The sequence below is a fragment of the Alnus glutinosa genome, chromosome 12 (genome assembly GCF_958979055.1).
Source record: "Alnus glutinosa chromosome 12, dhAlnGlut1.1, whole genome shotgun sequence".
NCBI lineage: Eukaryota > Viridiplantae > Streptophyta > Magnoliopsida > Fagales > Betulaceae > Alnus > Alnus glutinosa.
This window is the reverse complement of record NC_084897.1, coordinates 23,983,390-24,003,083: the sequence shown is the minus strand read 5'-3', so window position 1 is coordinate 24,003,083 and position 19,694 is coordinate 23,983,390. Positions and strand designations below refer to the sequence as shown.

General features: G+C 41.6%; 1 protein-coding gene across 1 annotated transcript; it reads right to left on the bottom strand.

The window, feature by feature from the left end:
• Positions 1 to 4,076: 4,076 nt before the first annotated feature.
• Positions 4,077 to 7,392, bottom strand: LOC133851113 (ABC transporter G family member STR2-like). The gene is made up of 3 exons (XM_062287427.1): positions 6,913 to 7,392; positions 5,895 to 6,625; positions 4,077 to 5,066 (listed from the first exon to the last, which is right to left on the bottom strand). Exons 1-3 carry the CDS (start codon positions 7,390 to 7,392, stop codon positions 4,079 to 4,081), a joined length of 2,199 nt encoding a protein of 732 aa, XP_062143411.1. The 3' UTR covers positions 4,077 to 4,078.
• Positions 7,393 to 19,694: the final 12,302 nt, after the last annotated feature.

Below are 19,694 nucleotides of genomic sequence, written 5' to 3'. Positions count from 1 at the left end.
TAATTGATTTAGAATAATTCAAATTTGATTATCACTGTATAATTGTTTGTTTAGTTAATTAATATTATTTGAGATATTAATTATAATTGTTGCTTTCTTGTGTTGGTTGGGGTAATGACTCTATTTAACTAATATGTTTTAAAATAATAAGGTGGGAGCAACCTAGCTTCATCGGTCCACCTTCGTCCCTCTCTTTGTCTGTTTACCATGCTTGAATTGAAACTTCATGGAAATGGGTTTGCTTAATTTCTCTACAATTAAATCAATATATTTTTGACGTGTAATGGTTAATTAATTACTTCTAATTGTAATATTCAGTAAAAAGGGGAAGATCAGTGAGTCAGTCTCTTGCATATGACGCAGGTCTTGATCATAATAATGGATATTGCCGAGTCAACATTAACAAGAATCTTGATAATAATTAATACAGCTATATATTTAATATGTATAGTTCAAGGGGTGATAAAATTAATTAAGAATGTTACTTTTGAAGTAGGTTTGAGGTAGTTAATTATGTCTAATATATGGTTTTTTAGTCTCCCTCTTCAATTTACTCAACAAAAAAAGTACCAAATTAATTAACTTGATTGATAATTAATTCGGTAGTTCAGTTTAAAAATCCATTGAACTCTCAAAAATTGTTTTTAAATTAACCAACTGTCATGCATATTAATATTATACTACGGATATTTACGAGTTTCCAATTTTATTTTTTTTTTAATTTGAGTTTTTTTAAGTAATTTTGATTCGATTTTAATTAAAGTATATGAAATGTCACCGAACTAAGGAGTAAGAATAGTCATTCCATTCTACTCTCTTTTATTCCCGGTAATAATTATTCTATTTCCCAATAGAATACTCATTCCGCAAACCAAACGAGGACTAAGTGTAACGTGCATTTTGACAAAAAAAAAAAAAAAATCATTTTAAAATGTAAAATGAGATTTTTAAAAGCACAATAAAGTATTTAGTAAAATCATTATTTGGCCTTTAAAATTGTGATTTAGCATTTAAAAACGTGTATTTTTAACACATTCCCTCGTAGTTTGAAAACACATATCTTTTTGACCTTTTAAAATTGCCAATTTTTTTTCTTTCCCGAATACACCCTCATTAATCTCATATTGGACACTCTTGGTTATTATGTTTTTTTTTTTCCTTGGCTTAAAAGCTTAAATGGATAAAAAAAAAAAAAATCTAATTATTTAATTAATATTTTACGACCGTAACGATATTTGTTTTTGATATGATCATCATATCAGTTTTCTACTTCTCTTTCTTGTTAGCCGTGGGAGAGGGAAAAAAATCCTGGCAATTTATTTAATTAGCAGCCCCACATTAACATTAACAATCTCAAGGAATATAATAAATTAATCTCTCTTTTCAGATTTTATCAGATATCAAGATGGAACTGTATAATATTATTTTTCCAGTCATTAAAAAACTTAATTAAGTCGGTTAATTAATGTAGTGACGACCAATTATGTTGCACTCGAATTGAATTAGCATATATAGGCAAGAGAGTCGCTAAATCCAATGACTACAATTACCTTACCAATAAGCATGTTTAGACTGTCAATTAATATTCCCACGTACTGATTAATTTTTAAAATAATCAGGATGAGTTGTAATCCTGATAGTAGAGTACTAGTCACTAATATGTGTTTTACAGCTAATTACAAAGATGGTGATATTCCTGATATATATGTGCATGGTGCACCCATTACTTGGTCAATCCCATAATATTTTTTCTGTTATTCAATCAATCCAAAGTTAATTCTATCTAATTAGGATGTTTCGTGGCACAAAGCTGAAAGATATGTTCTTCAAAAAAAAAAAAAAAAAACGCTGAATAGGCTTAATTTTTATTCTTCTCTCCTTTCGTTTTACCCTTTTAAAACAAAAAATAAAATAAATAAATTAACAAACAATCGAAAACACATATCATACACACTCTATCACAATTATTTCATTCATGGTTTTTTTTTTTTTTTTTAAAAAAAAAAAATCTTAATCAACAAAATTGGCTATAGACTAGTGGAATCTCCCTCCCTTAATCATTGTGTATATAGATTAGAAGAAAAATGTTTCTGATTTCCGAAATCTGATCCATTCATTATGCTTAATTACTTGATCACATTGGAACTACTACGTACTGTCAACACCTCCCCTTAATGGAGATTTTTTATATGTTATTCTTAACCTTCAAAAACCACTCATATATAATCACCAATTGGAGAATTGCCTCCATCATTTATGATTGTACTCTTGGTCTCTTAAGCTCCATTGACAATTAGACTGTCGCCAAGATTAACAGGAGGGAGAACGGACGTGATCACAACATTATTCATTGGACTGACAACTCTAACTTATAGTCCTTGTTAGAACTTTCTCTTGATAGTAAGATCTCATTTAGTAGGGTTTTGAGGCCTCCTTTTTTTTGCAAGTACTGTGTTTTTTTTTGTTACTGTTCTGGATTGTATTTGTTATGGTATTATCTCATCTATTAGATTTTTTTTTAAAAAAAAAAAAAAAAAAATTAAAAAAATTAAAAAGAAGAGAGAAATTGACGGTGATGTCCTTGTGTGTTTTCAGTCATACAAGACACGATCAAGGGCCTTTTGGTCAGTTGATCATCAAACCAAATATAGCCAAACAAGTAAATCATGCAGCTGATTAACCAAAGATGCCTTTGCGAATGCACATCCAATAAGAAGAAGCTAAAAGGTAATTGGGTTAGTTTTGTTTTTTTTTTTTTGTTTTCCTTTATATATATAAAAATGGCCGGGTAGTACGTACGAAAGAAACATTTTATTGTGTGAGGATATCATTTCTCAAATGTACGTATTGTTTTATAAAATAGGGCCTGCCCCAGCAGACCACAATATTGATGCTTACAATAAAGTCATCTTCATATTCCAAGCATCAAAATTTGTCGGTCGTTAACATATATATGCCAAAAGTATGGCATCCGTGACTCTTATATATATGCTAGCTGCTCCTTCCTTCTCTTTCTCTTTTTCTTTTTCTTTTTTATTTTATTTTTGTTAATTAATTGTGGTATGCAATTAAGGCACCCAGTCTTGTAATTAACATGAATATATACATTAATTTTTGTTTCTTTCTGCAATTAAGTTTTGTTAGTAATGATGATATTATGAAACATTTTTTTTTTTTAAAACAGAAAAAAGTTAAAAAGCATTAGTCACGTTTGGATTATCTTAATTACTTTAAAGAATTAATCAAATTATAATTAGAGTTTCTCAAAATCATTTATAAAATTCAATCTCATCCGGCTAGTAATTAAAGATCGAACTAGAATTAACAATCATAAGCAATTAAGCACTAATATTGAACAGGCTTTTGAGACAAGGAATTTCAAGTACACAAGGCTTAAAGACGTAGACAAGAATATCATTTTCAATCGAGTAATATCATTCTTCATGTCCATTTTATTTTATATTGTTTGACGTAATGTGTTTTAAGTGATTAATACTTTAATTTTTTTAAGTGATTGACCTAGCTAGATTATATGCATGTCAACCAATAAAAAATAGATGTGAAGAGTAACATTATTCTTTTTAGGCTGTACCCCCCCCAAAAAAAAGCATTGATATTGAAAAAATATGAGAAAAAAAACACGATTAATTTGCAACAAATTTTAGTTTTCTTCGGATTTGGATCATTTACAATTATTCGTCTGAATTTGAGAGAATTCGTACAAGTGATTGTGAGATATCATTTATGGTACCTAAGTGACCAAATAAAAATTTATTTGTCTAACGACCACTTATTCGATCAAGTGAATCTTATAAGTAATTTTTCATAATTATTTGTCCAAATTTTTTAAAATTCGAACATGCAAATAATCATTGAGGAATTTAATCCGTTTTCTCTCCGCTCACCGATGCTGCATTAACAGTAATTCCTCGCAATTTACAAACACGACCAAATATTATGAAAAAGATGCAACAAAACACTACAGCAGTTTTGGTAAGACAACAACAAATACAATTTGTTTCCAAAGCAACAATATCATGAATATCACACCCCTCTTTCTCATCCCTCCATCCGTCTTCTACGTCCTCTGGTTCTTCGACCCAAAACGTAGAATCACGTAAAACAAAACCCTATATAGAACAGCCCAACCCAGCATTATGAGAACTTTTTCCCACTTCTTCGATTCATCGCCATGGATTTGAAGGCCATCCAAAACATGGAACCCGCTCACGTTCGTGCCGTCAGGGTTGTGTCCAAAAGTTCGATTCGTCGAATATTCGTTCATCAAGAGCCCTTCATAGGGATATGTCATCGTGGAAATCGTGTTCATCCATTTCCAGTACACAGGAATGTCATGGCTATTCAAGAAGTAGCCACAGAACAAGAAGAAGAGGGCAGTGAAGGCAATGACTGCCGCATAACCCAAGATATAGTTCGGCACCACCGAGCTCACAAACACCACAAACGAGTTTGTTGAAAGAAGGGAAACGTAGAGAACAGCCAAGAAATATAAGAAAGGCCCGCGGAGCCCCAAGGCTTTCCAAACAATGGCGGCGTAGACAGCGGCCTGAAGGGCGAGAAAAGGAAGGTAAGTGACGAGACCAGCAATGGTGTAAGACGAGGCTCTGTAGGCGTTGTGGGAAGTCTCTCGGACGAAAATGAAACGCTCTTGAATGAAGGCCGGGACGGCGTCGTTGGAAGAGAAGAAGAAGAGGCAGACAGTGAAGATGAAGAAGCTGATGCGGTTCGTGATTCCTTGCAAGTCGTCTTTGGGGCGTATGAACATGGTGGCCATCATGAAACCCATTGTGGTGAGGACGACAAGTCTTGAGAGGAAAAGCTCAGGCGTGCGATGAATGTTCTTGAAGTTTCGGCGCATGAGTATAGTTGTCTCGGAGATGAATGAATTAACAAACTTTGGGCCCAGATGTTTGTGCGCCATGGAGTTCTTCGGAGCATTATCAGGGGTGAGATAGTCGTTTTCATTGACGGTGTAGTCACTGCTCTGAGGTGTCGGAGTCCTCGGTAGGATTTCGCTCGAGTATTCATAATTTCCAGGCGATAAACTGCTTCACACCATGCATGCATATACACAAAGATAGAGGGCACGTGTAATCAAATTAAAGAAGAATTTGAATATAGTAAAATATGAAAACTAACAAAGGAAAAACACACTATGTGCTTATGTCCGATAAATCAACATGACATGATCTTTATCCTTATCAATTATGATCTGAATTACAACAAATATTTCTTTAGAATACAATGAAATTCAAAAATCTTAATTATGTTGTTTGGTTGCATTCTGTATATAACAAAACCAAACGTACCTTAGAGGTTTTTTTATTTTTTATTTTTTTATTTTGCTTTTAATTCTAGCAAGAGAGAGACTTGAATCTTAAAAAGTACTTAATATAGTAAAATATGAAAAATAGCAAGGGAAATGCTATTTAATATATTTGCTGTACAGGATGACGTGACAATAAAAATTAGTCATTAATTTTTCTTTGTACAAGTCATTGTTGATTTAAATGCTGATTTTAACTATCACGTAATCTCAATTGTATAGCAGTCATATAAAAGTCGATCTATTAAATATAATTATTCAAATAACAAAGGAAAGAAGAAGAAGAAGAAAAAAAAAAAAGAGTAATGCTATTTAGTAAGTTGCTATATATATATGATTGTCATACAATTTGATGATGTCGATCGGAAGTGAAAATTAGCTATTAGACCAGCACTTATTAAAAATAAATAAATAACTAAAACCTAATTTTTACTATCATTCTAATTATATGACATTCTACTATACAGCATTTGAAAAAAAAAAAAAAATGAAAAAAGAAAGAAGCTCTTATGTGCTATAAATCTACCAGTCGTGAATCTATTTTTACCTCGTTGAGGTTGGCAGTGACACTTTCTGATTTGTCCGGGAAGGTGTAAGCCTCAGTAATTGCATGACTCCACGGTCGCTACCAGCCAATGACCTTGAACTATATGGGCTTCTCAAACTGTGATCATAATCGTCTAAAAGAGCATTAGTTTGTGGCTTTCCGCCCTTTCCCATGTCTTGACTCCCTTCCGCCTGATGACGGCTGCGACGCGGCGGAGTAGGCGTTGGTGCGATAGTTGAAACTGACAGTGATCGAGATAGCTCCTCCCCTGCCAATGCCGGGGGCTTCAAACCGGTACGTGCAAAGTCAGCTACCGCCTCGACGCCGAGTTCAGACTGATCGTACTCCTGTATTACATCGATCAAGTGCTCTATTGGGTTCTCTCCCTTGGGGACTTTCCGCCCCATCCGTGACAAATGGCGGGTGACATCTTTGGGTGATCCTTGATACATGAGCTGCCCGCGAGCCAGGATTATCAGATGGTCGAGGAGCGACTGGATTCTCCATGAGGGCTGGTGGATTGTGAGGATCACGGTGCTGCCTGAGCGTGCAATGTGGTGCACCTTTTCGATGACGCTATGGGCGCTAGTGGAGTCTAGACCTGAAGTGGGCTCGTCCAGGAAGAGCAATGATGGTCCATGAATGATGTCCACACCTATGGAGACTCTGCGACGCTCTCCGCCGGACACTCCTCTGGTCCCCTCATCACCTATGTACGTGTTCCGACAGGACTACAACATAAATTAACAGTCACGGATTAGGGATCACAACATATACTTCTTTGCTAGTAATATATGTTCTCAACTCTGTCTCCTATGAATACCTCAACAGACTCAAATTCAACATGCGAAAACTGCCGCCTTAGCGCAGGTGGAACCGTACGTGGAAGTGAATCTTAGAGAAAAATTATGAGCCTAGGCTTAAGCGAGAATTCGATCCTTTCCAAGGTTGAAAGAAATATACTATATATATATATATATGATGATATTACAAGTGGGATTAATTAAGAATTACTTACTGACAGTCCAAGCTGCTCGATCAGCTTTTCCACACGCTGCATCTTATCAGCCGTTGAGATTGCTCCCAGCCGAAAATCAGCAGCAAACATCAAGGTCTCATACACAGTAAGCATTGGGAAAAGCCTATCATCCTGCATGATATATGCCGAAGTCCTTTTAATCAAGCTCGGGCTCGTTTCCGTCCCGTCCATGGACACCCTCCCCCTAAGACTCCCGCTCGCTATCCGCCCAGCCAATCCATCCAGGAACGTAGATTTTCCTGCGCCACTAGGACCCATGACTGCAGTGATGCACCCCTTTGGCGCGTACCCAGTAATTCTACTCAACAAGTCTACTTCTTGTTTAAACCAGTTCCCTTCAAGCTTCTTCTTCTTTATCACGGTATACGTAAGGTTCGAAAACTCAAGCCCCCCGCTGAAATGAACTGGCCTCCCTATGTCAATCACCGTCTCGCGACGATCACAATTGGTAGGAGCCATAAATTGAAAATATTGCTTTTGCTATTGATATATATGAGAAAACGTCAACGTTTTTATGGCATAGAGAGAGGGAGATCGAGAGAAAACTATTGTACGTTGGTTATATTTTCTCTTTTTGGGGTCTCCCACGTTGGGGGATTGGGAGCTGAAGGGAATTAAAAAGGAGGAAAGAACTATACGTGAAAGGATGATACAGCTGGTGACTGGTGAGGGACATCTAAGGAGATAACTCCAACGTTAACGCGAGGCTGTCTTCATTGAAGAATCCGTTTTGAGTCGTTTGATTCGAAAGAAGAAATGTTTTCTTGTTTCCTTCATCGAGATTCGAACGTCTGTGTTTTGACATTAGCGGGTGCATTTTAGCACTAGATCGAGTTGCCCGTATGTTGGCCTACCATGCAATACAATATTATTGGACGATCCGTTTAGGAACCTCCCCCATTCTTTAGGAAGTTTCTGAAATTGCACAAATTTTGTTTAAACATTTACTTAAAAATTATATGCTCTATTAAAGATGTATATAAAAATTATATACTCTAAGGCTTTGTTTAGTTTACGGAATAAGCTCATGAAATGAAATGGTTATTATTTTATTTGGTAATTAAGGGCCTATTCCTATGAATAATTATTCTAATGTAAATAATTATTTTCTTACGAAGATGAATAACTATTTTTCAAAAAAAAAAATAAAAAAATTGAGACGAATAGACTATAATTTTTCTTTTACAAAATAATATCCATTATATTTTATTTTCTTTCAAACTTACAAAAAAAAAAAAACTTTATCATAGAAATTAAGTGGATGACAGACAGTAGAAACCATGAGACCACCCGATTCAAGTTTGGGTCGGCCACCCATTGAATTCCTACTATATATATATGTGTGTGTATGTGTGGATTTTTTTTAGTAATTTTAGTTCAATTCCAATGAAAATATATGTGTTATCACTACACTGAGAAATAAGAATAATATTTTATTTCACCATCCTTCATTTCTGGTAATTATAGCTTTTTTTTTCAAATGAAATAGTCATTTTGCATACCAAATGAGCCATAAAAATATATATTTATTTAATAGATTAGATTAGGAGAAAAAAACTCCAATCTATTTTATTTTATTTTTTTTTTTTTTAAAAAAAAAAAAAAAAAAAAAAAAAAAAAAAAAAAAAAAAAAAAAAAAAAAACCTTTGTTCAACAAATAAACATATATAACCTTCCGAATCCCTTGCCCGAAAAAGAATAGGAAAAATTGCAAGAAGTCAAGAGAAGAGCCACTTGTCTGAGTGGGCCCTCCTATTTGGATAAAGGAGCCAGACTCTTCATCCCTTGTCCAATGAAAAAGAGGCAGAAGCAATAAATATTTAAAGAGCCCCAACTGCCTGAGACGCTGGTCCACAATAGGACCAGTAGGTTATCAATTGAGTTTTAATCCAGTCCGTTGCAAATTTCCGTCTCACTTTTGTAACAAAAACGTCGTCATTCTGAAGGTAGCTTTCAAGATGCAAATCAAGAAGACGTCTTTGCTATTAATTCCTTAAATAATTCTCTTTTTGCCAATATTGCTGTGAATGACCAGTTCTGCTACGAAGGGATTTGACTTTTTGAACTTGGGCTGTGGCCGTGGCCGTGGCCCATTTATAGCTGCAATGCGGCATCCACGATTCCACAGTTGCAAGCTTCGGTTGTTTCACTTGTTTGGAATGGGCCCAATGGGGTATATCTTCATCCCGCTATATATACGGGTAGCCGGTAGGTGTGGCAATTTGTCATTTTATGTTGGATTTTGATCGTGTTGAGATACGAGTGAAAGACTATATTGATTAATTTTAATTTAACTCATTTAATTAAATGAGTCAGACGTCTTAATCTTAATCCGCCAATCTCGTATTGAGTTCGTATAAAAAAATTTCAACTTTAAATATCGCATGCCAAGTTTAAGTTATATCAATATATGTGTTGGTACAGTTTCCGGTATGGTGACGTGTCGCCTGGTGATTCGCTACTGGATCCTGATCAACTCCAATCCTGCAAAAATAACAAACAACTCGTCGGGGGTGCCGACTACACCCACTCCGATGCCTAAGTTAGTTCAAATCAATTTTCTGAAGAATATCTCAATCTCAAGAACTCAGAGAATGCGTGATCTCATACCTGGTGTAGTGGTCTTTATTTATAGGCTGGGCTTGTGGTCTTACCAGACTTGCTACCTTACTAGAATTCTTGACGCCTAGTTGGATTAGGAGTTTGAATCCTAGCTTAGTTGAATCTTATCTTCAGAGAATTTGAATGAGATTGTAGAATCCGCAGTTTGATTGCGCTTGTATCTCTTTAAATTTGATTTCAGATAAATAACTACCTAATCTCATTAATCATGGAATTGCGGTTTTTTCCCTGATCTTATGGAATTCTATCCTTATCGTATTCTGAAACATCCGCGGCAAACTTTCAACCAAACTCCGAGGTGATGATATCCGAGATATGTTCGCTCCGCCTTGGAGATCTCGGGATATCGCCGCACCATAACAGGGTTGTGAAAGGCCGAGACGTTATTATACCGACTTGATGTCACCTCCGAGGCGCTGTTACTCCGAGACCCAAATACCCGAGATATGTTCGCTCCATTCAGACTAGGAGATCTCGGGATGTTCTATATACCGTAACCTGGAATGTTAAGACCGAGACGTCGTTATGCCTCCGAGATGTATTTACACCGAGACGTCGTTATACCTCCGAGATATATTTATACCTAGGCAATCTTTTCTTTGCTGGTCGGAATAAATGTCCGAGGCATAACTCCGAGATGTTTCTGAATCCACATGTCTTTAGGGTTAATTTTATCCCTAACAGTTACCCTCTAATTCTCTGATTTCAGAGATAATGGAAATAAGAGAATTATTTTCCGTCTGCCACTCTGTACCTGCTGCTGTGAAGGGCGCGTCTTTTCAACAGTTCAAACATTTAAATCTTACCGCTTCTTTTTCCAATGACGACGTCAGCTCTGTATCGCCGCCCTTTTGTCATCATGAAACGGCATTGTCGAGGCAGTGCATTTAATCCTGGAATACGGAAGGCGCGCCTTTTCACCTTCGAAAATTTTGAAATGACAGGGCCTTTTGGTATTTCGGACACGTAGGGGAGGGGGTATTTAAAGTTTTGAATATTTTTACTGTTCATTCCTCGTCACTTACCTATTCTCTCTCTCGATCCCCATTGTTAAACTTTTCTTTCTCTGTATTTTCTGTTTCTACCCTTCTTCTTTCTTCCATGGCTCCTAAGAAAACTGTCTCAATTGCTCCCGCTTCATCTCGGGCTCGGACAAAGAGGTCCGACGGCTCTGTGGATCTCTCTCCTTTGGAGAGCAGGGTCAACACCATCATTTTTGCGAAGCATGAGGGTGTCCTTCGTTCAAACTATGAAATTTCTCCAACAGTGAAGTTTTTCTATCAGGCGCCTGGAACTCGGGTTATCGACGGTGGCGACGTTACCTTGTACAAGAGAATGTTTCTTGTTGGGCTCCGATTACCGTTTCCGGAGATTGCTCGGGACTTCGTCCTTTTTCTGATGATCGCACCCAGTCAAATTATGCCCAATGCCTGGCGGTATCTGTTTGCCTCTTACATCCTTTGGAGGCTTGTGTTGAAGAAGGAGATGAAAATCCAGCAATTTTTCAATATCTACAGACCGAGGCAAACTGCAGAGGGGATGGTTGAACTCTGTGTTCGTCACCCGCCTATCTTTATCAAGCTTAAGAGTGGGTTAACAAACAACAAATTCTGGGAGATGCAATTCTTCAGAGTTTCTGGGGAGTGGGAATGCCCTGAGGGTACCCTTCTGCCTGAAGACCGTAGGATGCCTCGGACCTGGCAACTGCTACTTCCTGACCGAAGCGACCCCCCTTCGCTCAGTATATCCGACTTGGAGGATGTCAAGGAGATAAGTGGGTGGTCAGCTGCTAGGGTCAAGGCTGAAAGGTTTGAAGAAGTCGACTTTGACAGTCTTGTTACCGAGGAGAATTTAAGGCAATTTCTCGGATACGACATCCCGAGAGACAAACAGGTCATTACCAAGAGAGGAACTATAAAGAAGAGGAATGACGCCCCTCCATCCCCGAGGCCTGCTACTAAGAAGAGGTCGTTTAAAAATTCTGAAGAAGTTCTCGAGGATGTCCCTGTGCAAAAGAAACAGAAAATTCCTTTAGCTGCCTTGGGTGCAAGGAGAACTCCCCCTTCGGCTCCGTTGTCTGGAGCGAACGTTGAAGAGGGATCTACAAGCTTTCGGGGTTTCAATCCCGAGGTTTCTCTTACACCCGAGGTTAGTCCTGCTCCGTCCTTTGTTCTAAGGGATGAGTCTGGCTCCGAGGCCTCGTTCCAGGGTGAACAATGTGCAGAAACTTCTTTTGCTGAACCTCCTCTCGGGACTTCGACAACGGATGCCCCGGAACCAGAGAGGTCTGGAGAAGGAGATGAGAATGTACCTGAGGCCCGAGACATACCCGTCACGAGCAGGGTGAAGCATCCGGCCAGGAAGCGGAAGTTCACAGCCCAGGACCGAATCGCTGAAAAGCTTTTGGAGGCCGAGCGGATGTGGGGCAAGGCGGTTATAAGACCTTCCAGTGCTGAGGAAGTGCGTCAAGAGCCTTCTGCTTCATGTGGTGAATCTCTTGAAGAGATAGACGAGGAGGCTGGCACCCCCCGAGCTGAGCCTCTTGTTGAGGAGTTTGAAGCTGACGGTACTCCCCGAACTTCTTCTCCGGAGCGTCCAGATGTTCCACCACCTCCTGAGGAAAATCGTGAAACGGGGCATACCACCCCCTAAGCTTCATGTCCTGCGCCTGTACAACCTGAAACTCATACTGGGGCACCTGAAGTTGAAAACATTGAAGAACCTAGAAGTTCTCGGGAAGCGGTTGATCAAGATATGCCGGGCGCCGCATCTAAAGTTCAAAATGTAGGTCAGCCCGAAGTAATTGTCCCTCTCGGGGTTCCTAAAGAGTCTCGGATCGACTCCGAGAATATTATCCCTGAAGCAGGTGTGCTTCCCGAGACTTCTACTAGGAGTGGGTCTCGTGTTGAGGCCAGCCCTTCTGGATTAAGATCTGATGGGTCCGAAGTGGCTCCAAGTGTAGGGACTGTACCTCCTGTGGGTCCTAGCTCCTCTTCTAGGGTCTCGGCTGGTTTCGAAGTTTTAGGCAGGGGTCTTCTGGGTCATCCAATGGAGGCTATAAAGAACCTAATCCCCGAGGGGTATCTGGGAAATGCAGGGGTGTCTTCTCCCGAGAAGATTGCTCAAGGCATTCTTATCTCCCATTATCAAGTAAGTTTCTGGAGCTAGGCTTTTTCATTCTGTTCGCATCTTGAACCTGACTTTGCTTACTTTTCTCTTCATAGCTTCTTGTGAAGATGACCGCCCTCTGGCAGAAGTACGAGAATCGTCCTGCGCCCCCGCCTACTCCTGCCCCCGAAGTGCAAGCTCGTATCTCGGGTTTAGAGAACGAAGTCGCGGCACTGAAGTCTCTTCTTCAGTCCAAGGACGAGGAACTCGCCTCTCGGGACTCGATCATATCCGAGATGCGTTCTGCCAATGCTCGTTTGAAGAACGAAGTACTGGAGGCCAATGATCGGTACACACGTTCTGTTGCAAGCCTTTCTTCCGAGCTGGATCGTGCAGATCAATTGTCTCTTCGTTTGTCGGCCGTGCAGAACAAATGCTCCGAGGCGTGCAAAAATGCTTTGAATGCCGAAGCCGAAAAGGACAAACTCAAAGATGAAGTTGAAAGACTTGCAGCCGAGAGAGATAAAGCTGTTAAGGCGCAGGATCACTCGGAGAGTCTCTTAATTAGGCTCAGGGCTAGATATGACACAGATCAGGCAAAGCTCAAGCGTTATTTGAAGCAGTTAAGCTATGCACCACACCTTCGGGATCAGAGTTGGGCTCGGGGTTGCCATTGGGGTTTCGAAAATTTTCGAACCTTGGTGACAAATCCCCAATATAAATTCGACCCCAAGACGGTTGGACCGATGCTTGTGGGTTTTCCTGAATAAGCCATCTTGGATATGGACGAGTTCGGTAAGGACTTCATGCCTGATGTTCCGAATTGGGGTGTTGACGCACCAGATCCCCGAGAAAATCCTCTTGACGATCCCCAGCTAGAAGCTGTGCTTTGTCCTAAACTTTTTTTTTTTTTTTTTTTATCAACCTGTACAAAACTTCGAATATGAAATCTTTTGAATGAAACTTTTACCTTTTAATTCTTTCTTTTCTGATCATGGCATTCGAAGAAGCCTTTTACTTAGGCATTTTTCTTTTCTGTAGTCTTTTCGTATCATCTGAGGAATAGACTATCTTTTCCTGCTCTCGGTGTTGGACTAACCGAGAGGCTTTTCCTGCTCTCGGTGTTGGACTAACCGAGAGACTTTTCCTGCTCTCGGTGTTGGACTAACCGAGAGACTTTTCCTGCTCTCGGTGTTGGACTAACCGAGAGACTTTTCCTGCTCTTGGTGTCGGACTAACCGAGAGACTTTTCCTGCTCTCGGTGTTTGGACTAACTGAGAGACTTTTCCTGCTCTCGGTGTCGGACTAACCGAGAGACTTTTCCTGCTCTCGGTTTCGGACTAACCGAGAGACTTTTCCTGCTCTCGGTGTTTGGACTAACCGAGAGACTTTTCCTGCTCTCGGTTTCGGACTAACCGAGAGACTTTTCCTGCTCTCGGTGTTGGACTAACCGAGAGACTTTTCCTTTTTCTAAGTATAAATCAGATTGATTCTTGGATTTCTGCGATTTTCTATAAATACTGGAAGTAGACATTCTTTATTGAATATGAAATTGTTTGGAAAAAGCTGAAAAAAAAAAACAATAAATTACATAAAATATTTTTTCAGGTGCTCGGAATTCCATGATCTCGGAAGTATCTTCCCTATCTCGGTCATCAAGCGATAAGCTCCCTTCTGATGGCATCCTATTACCTTGTAGGGACCTTCCCATCCGGGTCCCATTTTGCCTTCCGTTGGATCTTTCGTCATTAAGCTCACCTTCCTGAGTACCCAATCTCCGAGCTGGAGCTTTCTGGGCACCACCTGTTTGTTAAAGTACCGAGCCGTTCGATTCTGATACGCCGCCCATGTGACATGAGCATCGTTTCTTTTCTCCTGCAAAAGATCCAGGTGTACCTTAGCATTTTCGTCGTTGAGTCCTGTATTATAGTGAGCCACACGGAAGCTTGGAGATCCTACTTCCACAGGTATCACCGCCTCGGTTCCATACGTAAGTGAGAATGGTGTCTCGCCCGTTGGAGTTCTTCTGGTGGTTCGGTACGACCACAGCACCTCTGGAACATATTCAACCCATGCTCCTTTCTTCTTATCAAGCTTCTTCTTCAGAATCTTTACCAGGGTCTTGTTCGTCGCCTCTACCTAACCGTTCGCCTTTGGGTATTGTACCGAAGCATAATGGTTTCGGATACGGAGCTCTGAACACCACTTCCGAAATGGTTCACAGTCAAACTGCTTCCCATTATCTGTGACGAAAGCATGAGGAATCCCAAACCGGCATACCACCGACTTCCAGAGGAAAGTTATGACATTCGCTGTAGTTATAGCTGCTAATGCTTCTGCTTCCGCCCATTTAGTAAAGTAGTCAACAGCTACAATCAAGAACTTCCGTCCACCTTTTCCTACCGGCATTGGACCAACTATATCCACCCCCCATTTCGCAAATGGCCACGGAGAAGTGAGGGGGGTGAGCTTCTCGGGACTTGCTTTCATGATTCTTGCGAATCTCTGGCACTTGTCATAGGTTTTGACAAGAAGAGCTGAATCTTTCTTGATCGTAGGCCAATAGTAGCCTGCTCGGATGGTTTTTTGTGCCAGCATCCTTCCTCCTGAGTGGTCTCCGCACACACCTTCATGGATTTCCCTGAGAACATAATTCGACTCGGCCTTGGAGAGGCATTTGAGCAGGGGTTCAAAATATCCTCTTTTGTACAGTATTTCCCCGAGAAGGCAGAACCGTGCTGCTTGTATCTTCACCCTCCGAGCCGCAACCTTATCTTCGGGCAGCAACCCATGTCTGAGGAACTGGATAATGTCCTTTGCCCATTCTGGCTCCTCTGGTGCTGAGTCTACTTCCATAACCTTGGCTCTCGGGGCTATCGAAGGCTCGGTCAGAACAATAATTTGCCTTCTTGATGCTTCAATCTCTTCCTCTGTTCCCGACGCGATCTTTGAGAATTCATCGGCTCGGATGTTTTCCTCCCGAGGTATTTTTGTGATGACGAACCTTTCGAAATAGGATTGGAATCGTCGTACCTCTTCCAAATACCTAGCCATTCTATCTTCTTGTGCTTCGAATTACCCTTGGACTTGGCCTACGACCACCTGAGAGTCACTCCGGATTTCGACATTAGTTGCTCCCATCTCTCGGGATAATGCCAAACCTGCTATCACAGCTTCGTACTCAGCTTCATTGTTTGTCGTAACGAAGTCCAGTTTTACAGCAAAACCGAACTCTTGCCCTTCGGGATTCCTGAGGAGGACCCCTACTCCGCTTCTGCTCTGTGTAAAAGAGCCATCTACAAACACAACCCAGGTTGACTCCTTAGGAAGTTCTTCTGCTTCAGGAATGTTGCAGAATTCTACCAGGAAATCTGCTAGAACCTGTCCTTTGATAGTCGTCCGAGGATGAAACTCGATATCAAATTGTCCGAGTTCCACCGCCCAGTTGACTAATCTTCCCGAGAGGTCAGGTTTTTGCAACACCTTCTTCATCGGATACTCGGTTAAAACTCTGATAACGTGAGCCTGAAAGTATGGCCTTAATCTTCTGGTTGAAATGATCAAAGCGAACGCCAACTTCTCGATCCGAGGATACCTCCCTTCCGCGCCATGCAGTGCTTTACTTGTAAAGTAGACCGGTTTCTGAACTCTTGAATCTTCTCGGACTAGCACCGAGCTTACTGCTGAGGGAGAGACTGCCAGATAGAGATAAAGAATCTCCCCTTCGGTTGGACAGCTCAACAGTGGTGGGTTGGCTAGATATTCCTTCAACTTCCTGAAAGCTTCCTCACACTCCTCACTCCATATAAATGCTTTTCGTAAAATTTTAAAGAAGGGAAGACACTTATCTGTCGACCGTGATATGAAACGGTTCAAGGTCGCAATCCTTCCTGTCAGTCGTTGGAGTTGTTTTGTTGTTCCCGGGGCTTGCATCTCGAGGACAACTCTGACCTTCTCTGGATTAGCTTCAATGCCCCTCTGTGACACCATAAACTCCAGAAACTTGCCTGAAGAAACTCCAAAGGCACACTTCGCGGGGTTGAGCTTTATGTTGTATTTTCTTAGAGTCCGAAAAGTTTCTCGGAGGTCTTCTATGTGTCTGTTTGCCCGAACACTTTTAACCAGCAGGTCATCTACGTATACCTCAACGTTTCGACCAATTTGACTTTGAAACATCCGGTTCACAAGTCGTTGATATGTGGCTCCAGCATTCTTCAGTTCGAAGGGCATCATCTTATAGCAGTAAAGTCCTCGGTCTGTGATGAAAGCAGTTTTCTCCTGGTCTGTTTCCTCCATGTAGATCTGATTGTACCCCGAGAAGGCATCCATGAAGCTTAAGAGCTCATGTCCAGCAGTCGAATCCACCAATAAATCTATCCGAGGCAGGGGAAAGCTATCCTTCGGACATGCTTTATTCAGGTCGGTGAAATCTACGCACATCCTCCACTTCCCGTTAGACTTCTTCACCAGCACTACATTGGCCAGCCACTCGGGATAATCCACCTCTCGGATGAATCCAGCTTTCAGCAACTTCTCTACTTCTTCAGCAACAGCCATGTTTCGTTCGGCAGCAAAAGCTCTTCTTCTCTGCTTCACAGGGCGATAATTTGGATCCACATTCAGCTTATGGACAATAAACGAGGGATCAATCCCCGGCATATCTTCATGGCTCCAGGCAAATACATCTTTGTTGCGCCTCAAGAACGCCACCAGATCTTCCTTCATGGGTTGAGGGAGTTGTGAGCCTATATGAACTTTCTTTCCCGAGTCGCCTATCTCGAACTCCTCCAAGGCTTCCACAGGCTCCCCCAACGGTGATTGCTATTTTCCATCCTCCTTAGTTTTCTCCCCCCGACTGTGCTGCCTCGGGGTATCTTTCAAGGACAGATTGTAGCACCTCCTAGCTTCCCTCTGGTCTCCCTTTACCTCTCCAACTCCTTCTTCTGTTAGAAACTTCATGCTGAGATGTGGTGTTGAAGTCACAGCTTTGAAGTCATTGAGAGCCGTACGTCCTATAATGGCATTGTAGGTCGAGACCTTATCAACTATCAGGAACTTCACCATAATGACTTTCTGCCTCGGATAAGTCCCGGCTGTCACAGGTAAATCGATAGAACCGAGAGGCAACACCTTCTCTCCAGCAAAACCCTGTAGCTGGCATGAGACTGGAACCAGCTTTTCTGATGGAACACCCATGTGATCGAAAGCTGATTTAAAAAGAATATCAGCTGAGCTCCCAGTGTCAATGAGGATCCGCCGGGTCTGATAATTTGCTATGGTCAAGGTGACCACAAGGGCGTCTGTGTGCGGAAGCGAGACTCCAGCATAATCATCATCAGAAAATCCTATAACCAGAGGGTTATATTTTCGAGACTTTAGGGGCTTCTGGACCGAGTAAACTTCGAAATCATCTAGCTGCCTGGCATACGCCTTCCGAGCCGAGTTGGACTCACCTCCTCCTCCGAATCCCCCCGAGATGGTGTGAATGATAGGGAGATTGCCTTGCTGCGCCCCCCGAGGCCTGCTTCTACTTCTCTCCCTTCTTTCATCCCTCTGAGGTCGAGGTGCTGGCTCTCGGCTTCTTCCTCTTCTCTCATCTTGTCTCGGTTGATAGTTTCTTCTATTATCCCGATCCTCTTCCCTCCTAGGCCTCGGATAGTGGTCTTGCTCCTGTTGATTCCTCTCATTGACGAGGAATCAGACTAGCTTCCCATTCTCAATGAATTTCTCGATCAACTGCATCAACGATACACACTGCTCGGTCAGATGACCATGTGAATCATGGAAGGCACAGTACTTGTGAGCCAAGTGCGGAGGGGGATTTCCTGGAATGGGTCTCGGTCTCTGGTAATTCGGATCTTTCTTGAGTTCCATGAGCACCTCGGTGATGGAGGTGTTCAATGGTGTCCACTTGTAATCTCCGAAATTCTTCTTCGCCTTCTTATACTCTGCCGGACCAGCATCCTGTATGGGCTCAGAATTCTTCTTTTTCTTGGGCTTCTCGGTGGACAGCTGTTGTTGTTGCTGGGAATTATTGAGGAGGGCTCGGAGCGTTTCTTCCTGGTTGATGTACCTGTCCATCTTCACCATAAAGGTATGAAGATCTTTCGGCGGTTTCAACGCCAATTCTGCCATCAGAGGTCCATCTTTTTTCAAGCCTTGAAAAATTGCACCGTAGATGAAGTCGTCTGGTGCACTCTCTGTGTCCAGCTTCTCCTGGTTGAACCTCCACAGATAGTCTTTTAGAGACTAATTCGGTCCCTGCCGTACCGAGAGTAGGTACCCTCGGGGTTTTCTTCTAGCTCTCCCGGACACAAACTGGGCCAAGAATTTCCTTCCAAGAGTGTCAAAACAATCAATAGACCTCGGTGGGAGATTCCTGAGCCAGTCTCGGGCCTTTCCTGACAAGGTGAGGGGAAAGGCTCGGCATGCCACAGCATCTGGTGTCTTGTGCAGGGAGACATGGGACCGGAAATTGTCCAAGTGCTCCACTGGATCTTCACTGCCTGAAAAGACAGGAATGTCAGGTACCTTGAATCTTCCAGGTAAGTCGCAGTTGGACACTTCTTCGGTGAATATGGACTCCTTGTGCTGGAAGAGGTTGTCAACAAGGGACTCCTTCCCATCACGCTTCTGGTCAATGGTCTTTGATAGTGCATCATATTTTGCACCTAAGTCCTGGACCATCTTCTGCAACCTCCTTTCGGATTCTGTAGGCGGTACTGGATTCGCATGCTCTCCATGATCTTCGTTCCGCGGCCCTTCTTTCTCTCCTGACCCTTCGGGATTTCCCTCAGGGTTTGTCCTATCGGCTACATCATGATTGAATGGCGGCGGAGTTCGAGCGGCCAAGAGCACAGCATTCTGAGCCAGCAAATCCTCCACATTCTTCTGCGCCTGGGCCAACTGTTGACTCAGTTGGGTTATCCGGGCCTCTGGTCCAGCAGATTCTGCTTCTCCACGAGCATCGTCTCGGCTAGTAGGCGGTGCTTCGTTTTGGATCGACTTGGAACGTCTTGTAGTCACCATCG

Excerpts from the sequence above, each read along its gene's own strand:
- LOC133851113 (XM_062287427.1), bottom strand. The coding sequence starts at position 7,392 with ATGGCTCCTACCAATTGTGATCGTCGCGAGACGGTGATTGACATAGGG. Across the intron at positions 6,626-6,912 it reads TCGAGCAGCTTGGACTGTCA|TCCTGTCGGAACACGTACAT; the intron begins GTAAGTAATTCT and ends TTTATGTTGTAG. Across the intron at positions 5,067-5,894 it reads TCACTGCCAACCTCAACGAG|TTTATCGCCTGGAAATTATG; the intron begins GTAAAAATAGAT and ends GGTGTGAAGCAG.